The 6000-nt window shown below is 42.0% G+C and overlaps 1 protein-coding gene across 1 annotated transcript in view; it reads left to right on the plus strand.

Moving 5' to 3' along the window:
- mdn1 (midasin AAA ATPase 1) overlaps positions 1-6000 on the plus strand; it is a 252083-nt gene that overhangs the window by 66401 nt on the left and 179682 nt on the right. The window contains exons 27-30 of the mRNA XM_089022040.1: positions 825-966; positions 1041-1175; positions 2285-2423; positions 5732-5864. Coding sequence (XP_088878166.1) covers positions 825-966; positions 1041-1175; positions 2285-2423; positions 5732-5864 — 549 coding nt within the window. The remainder of the gene's footprint in view (positions 1-824; positions 967-1040; positions 1176-2284; positions 2424-5731; positions 5865-6000) is intronic.

Below are 6000 nucleotides of genomic sequence, written 5' to 3' on the forward strand. Positions count from 1 at the left end.
ACATGGCTTTTACCGAAGACTGGGGGCGGGGAATGGAGGACAAAAAAAGTCGGCAGCCATTTTCTTTTTGGAGAACGGCTTCACTCTCTCTATCTGTAAACCCCACCCCCTCACTGCTGCGTTCTTGACCAATCACATGGCTTTAACTGACGACTGGGGGCGGGGAATGGAGGACAAAAACAGTCGGCTGCCTTTTTTTGTTCAAAGAACTCATTGAGGCAGCTCCGTGTACGAAAAAAGTTTTTATGGTAAGGTAAAGTTTGTATGCCAAGGTAAATTTTTCATAAATTTAACGTTTGTAAACCAAAAAGTTCATTAGCCAAGGGCTTTGTAAACCGAAGTATCACTGTACAGGCAAATGTATCATTATTTAATATATGTGACAGTTCATCTGCTACAATTACAGGTATAAACTTACTAAACACTTTGAGGTGCAGTTTGGCAAACCTTCACCACGTCAACGTAATTCTGCCATGCATGTGTGATGTAAACGTAACTATATTATGTCTGTCCTGTGAAACACCATTGTCATTTAAAAAAACATTGGGATGTCCGTGTTTCACAATTAAGTCTCTGCACGGCATTCTCAAATGTTTTGGAATCTGTCTACAATGCAAATATGTTGGCCCTTATCTTGAGAAGCCATCATTTTGTTTGCTTCATCACAACATCCAGTTTTTGTAGAACCCGATAATGTACTTTTCCGTCTCAAAAATCCTGCCCAGAACATTAATGAGGTAATAGCTATTATGTGATATCATAGGGATGATGCTATTTTTTAGGTGATTCTTACCCATTATGCCGTTCATGTTCTCTCTCTGCAGTCATTGCGCAGAGGCTCTTCTGTTTTCGCAGGCAAACATGGCTTCATTACCCTTAGAGACCTGTTCCGCTGGGGAGACCGCTACAGGTTGGAAGAGCAGACTGAAGCCTCTCAGGACTGGCTTCAGCATTTGGCTGATGACGGTAAGGCTTGTCAATGTATGAGTCTTCTTAATCAATTTCATGTCTAAATTTAAAACCCAAATTCTCTTGTTCAGGATATATGTTGCTCGCAGGACGCGTGAGAAAGCCTGAGGAGGAGTCCACTATCCTGTCCATCCTGGAGAGGCATTTTAAAAGGAGCGTGCACCTAGAAAAACTGTTCTCTCAGAAACAAGTCCACAACCAGTTTTGTGAGTATTTTAAGATACAGCGATACCTTGGTTTGTCGAACCCCTTGGCTTACGAACTTTTCGGTTTACGAACATAAAATTTATGAAAATTTAACCTTGGGATCCACAATGAGTGATGTGTCGGTCGCGAACGAGCCCGTTCTCCTAACAAGAAAATCGCAGCCGACTTTTTTTGTCCTCTATTCCCCACCCCCAGTCTTCGGTTAAAGCCTCATGATTGGTCAAGAACGCAGCAGTGACGAGGGAGGGGGGGAGGGTTAAACATTAGAGAGAGTGATAAAATGGATAGAAAACAGTGAAATTTGGACTCCTTTCAACTTTGATACTTCAAAGGCAGAGTGTAGACTGCAAGGTTAAAATTCCCATCAACCAGGCTCCACAAATAACCCGCACTAGCCATCAGTTCAATTTGAAATGAAAAGTAAGGGAACCAGCTATTAATGAAGTTTCTAGTGTGTCTGCTTGCATCTGTTGCTGTTTCAATAACATAACTTGTAAAGATGTACAACCAAGAGCTCTTTGAGACACTTTATGCAAAAAGCTATCCATTCCATCAATCAGAATCAGAATCATCTTTATTGCTAAGTATGTAGAACACACAAGGAATTTGTTTCCGGTAGAACATGCTGCACTAGTATCGTCGTCAAAAAAAAACTGCTAAGTGGCACTATACAGTTCCATTTTGGCTACTGTTGAAAGAGTTCAAAGAGCCATCAACGACTATCACAAAGGTAAATAAAACGACTTTATTATACCATACAGTGTATTTCTTTCATTGCAACACAATAGCACATTTATTATACATAAAATAAGGTATATTTTGTGTAGTTTTATGGCTTATTTAGTACAAAATCATGTTTTATGTGGACCTGGGAACGGATTATTCTTATTTTAATGGTTTCATTTGGGAAATTAATTTTTGAGATACACACTTTTCACCTTACACTCTCTGGGAAGCAATTAAGTTCGTAGCTAATTTATCACTGTATAAATATATGGTTCCAGGAATTATGGGATGATTTACTCTCCCACTTACTATATCTTCCTGCCTGAGTAGAACACATCACTTCAGGCCATATTCTTTATTCACCTGTCCATCCTGTGTACAGACCCTTTTGTTGACAGCATTGTTGGAGTTCCAAAGGATTTTCACCATGTGGTATGGACACGTAGCATGAGAAGGCTAGCTGTTCTAGTTGGACGATCACTTCGATTTGGAGAGTCTGTGCTGCTTGTCGGGGAAACTGGGTAAGCTGTTGCACATCTGCCTTCCTTGGCCTGTTGTGTTTCCAAGCATTTAGACCAAGGTGTGTATCTCTCCAATAAAAAAAATGCTTCCAGAGTAGTTACAGACAGTTCAGAACGTATTCAGGGCACCTCACTTTTAATAATAATAATAATAATTCGATTATAGACTCCTTTCAAAACTCTCAGGAACACTTTACAGTCACAGGATATTTTTCCACATTTATTTATATAGGATGCACAAAACCGGGATAGATGGAGGACATTGATTCGCTGTGGCGTCCCCTGAGGGGAAAAGCCGAAAGGAAAAGAAGAAGATTTATATATATATATATATATATATATATATTATATATATTTTTCCATATGTTACAGCCCTGTTAAAAAAGAAATTAAGTCATTTTTTTCCCTCAGCATTCTACACAAAATACCCCATAATGACAACATGAAATATGTTTTGGTGATTTTTTTTTTCTAAAGTTATTAAAAGTAAAAAATCACATGTGCACAAGTATTCAGAACCTTTGCCATGAAGCTAAAATGAGCTCTGGTTCATCCTGTTTACACTGATCAACATCACCTTGATCCTATAGCTTAATGGGAGTCCAGTTGTGGTAAATTCAGTTGATTGGACTTGATTAAGAAAGACACACACCTGTTAAATAAGCTCGGACAGTTGACAGAACATGTTCGAACACGAGCACGAACTCAAAAGAATTATATGTAGACCCCTGGAATAGGATTGTTTCAATGCACACATCTCGAAAAGAGTACAAAAAAATGTCTGCTACTTTGAAGGTCCCAGTGAGCACTGTGGCCTTAAATGGAATACGTTTGGAGCCACCAGGGATTGGATTGGATTGTATATACCTTTATCTCGCAGTGGAGAAATTTACATTTCACACCAGCAAAGTTATGAAAGGAAAGAAAGAAGTAGAAAAACAAAATATAGGAGCTGCTGGAAAGGCAGCCACTCTCGCGGCACCATCTTGAAGTCAAAAGAACAAACAAAAAAAAAAAATAACATATAGCTGGCCCATCGATGAGAAGGTTTCTTCAGCCGTCATCTGTATCAGCCGTCATTCCTACTTATTTCAAACCGATAAACACGTTAAGGCAAAAATTAGTGCATCCAAAAGATAGGCTACCAAATGAAAAACAAAGTAATGTAGTTTATTCCATACATTGTAAGAATGAAAATTGTAAAGAGCAGTACATTGGGGAGACTCAACAAATTCTCAAAAAAAAGAACATCGCAGGGATAATACTAGTGGGCCTCAATCGGCAGTACATTTGCACCTAAAAGCTAGCAACCACTCATTTGACGACAATGAGGTTAAAATCTTAGCGAAAGAACATAGATGGTTTGAAAGGGGGGTAAAAGAAGCGATTCTTATAAAACAACAAAATCCTTCATTAAACCGGTCTGGTGGGGTGAGGTTCAATTTGGATCGTTCATACAATAGCCTGCTTAGGCAAAACAGGTTAGGCAACTTTCGCAATGCTGATGAGGGTCGTTATGCTGATGAGGTGATACCGGGGGGAGTGGGGGTAATAGGCCAGTCGTTAGTCAGGAATGTAGGAACAATCAGTGGGGCCACAGGGAGGGGTCCCCTGCCCCCCCAACCTGAGAGTAGGGACCTATCATAGCTGTGTCCGGCGCCACCATGCCTGGACATTAGGGATATATAAATGGGGCCGATACGACCAGTCAGACTTTAGTTCGCTGACGAAGCCTCTTGGATAGGAGGCGAAACGTCCGAAACCTTCACCTTTGTACAGATGACGGCTGAAGAAACCTTCTCATCGATGGACCACTCCTGTACGACTGAGAGCTTACACAGACATATAGCTGGCCGCCTGCCTAAACTGAGCAATCGGGAGAGAAGGGCCTTTGTCAGAGAGGTGACCAAGAACCCGATGGTCACTCTGTCAGAGCTCCAGCGTTCTCAGGCATCGAAAAACAAAAATCTCTTGTCTGATGAGACAAAGATTGAACCTTTTGGCATAAATGCCAGGTGTCATGTTTGGAGGACACCAGAGACCATCCATACAGTGAAGCATGGTGGTGGCAGCATCAGATCAGTTTAGTAACATTCATTAATTTGTTTTCCGTTCTACTTAATCTTCACTTGAGTTGCGGGTTGTGCTGGTGCTTATCCCACCCGTCATCAGGGGAGGAGACCCTTACCAGGCAATTGCATTTCACATAGAAAAGTACAACCATCTGCCCTAACGCTCACACCTAGCGACAGTTTATAGATGGCAAGATATACCACACCAGACAAGACCCATGGTGTACGTTCTGCAAAGAGTTACCTGAGACAATCCAGCAAAAAACTGCAAGGTGTATGATGCTGGCAGGGAAAGCCAACATGAAGCGCCATAACCAGGTGGCTGGCATAGTCTACCGAAACATCTGTGCGGCGTATGGACTGGAAACCCCAAGGTCAAAATGGGAAACACCTGCAAAGATAACAGAGAATGACATAGCGCAAAGATCCTGATCCTGTGGGACTTCCAGATACAGACTGACAAGATGGTAGTGGCCAACCAACCAGATATTGTGATCATAGAAAGAAGAAGCAGAGCAGAGGAAAGCCGTTGTCATGGATGTAGCAGTCCCGAGTGATTGAAAAATGAGAAATAAGGTACATGTGAAACTAGAGAAATACCAAGGGCTCTGAGAGGAGCTGGAGAGAGCCTGGAAGGTAAAGGTGACAGTTGTGCCGATGGTGGTCGGAGCGCTCGGAAAAAGGGACATGTGCAGAGTTGTAGTAACTAAGAAGAATACATTTGATGAGCCATACAATGAAACTGTGCGAGAGTAGTTGAAGCTAGACTGAGAGCAGAAGTGAACATTTGGCTTCAGTACGGTATGGCTTCATGCCAAAAAAGAGTACGACAGATGCAGTGTTTGCTTTAGGAATGCTGATAGAGAAGTACAGAGAAGGTCAGAAGGTATTGCATTGTGTCTATGTAGATCTGGAGAGATTGTATGACAGGGTGCCCAGAGAAGAGCTGTGGTATTGCATGAGGAAGTCTGGAGTGACAGAAAAGTATGTCAGAGCGGTGCAAGACATGTATCATGACTGTAAGACAGTTGTGAGGTGTGCAGTCGATGTGACGGAGGAATTCAAGGTGGAGGTTGGACTCCACCAGGGGTTAGGTCTGAGCCCCTTCTTATTCGCAATGGTGATGGAAAGGCTGACAGACGATGTTAGACAAGAATCTCCTTGGACCATGATGTTTGCAGATGACATTGTGATCTGCCTCCCACTTACCCACATAGTCCCCTTCAACTTTTTCAGGTGTGGAAAGACCACAATCTGCCAACTATATGCTGCTGTGACTGGGAAGAAGTTTTTTTCTGTCAACTGTCACCTTCACACTGAAACATCCGACTTTCTGGGAGGATTGCGACCTGTCAGACATTCCTCTCAGGTACTGGTGCTCAGTTAATTTTTTGAGTTAATTAAAAAATACACTGTGTGTGTGTGTGTGTGTGTGTGTGTGTGTGTGTGTGTGTGTGTGTGTGTGTGTGTGTGTGTGTGTGTGTGTGTGTGTGTGTGTGTGTGTG

The sequence above is a fragment of the Hippocampus bargibanti genome, linkage group LG19 (assembly GCF_051943395.1).
Source record: "Hippocampus bargibanti isolate YZ-2025 linkage group LG19, ASM5194339v1, whole genome shotgun sequence".
Taxonomy (NCBI): Eukaryota; Metazoa; Chordata; class Actinopteri; order Syngnathiformes; family Syngnathidae; genus Hippocampus; species Hippocampus bargibanti.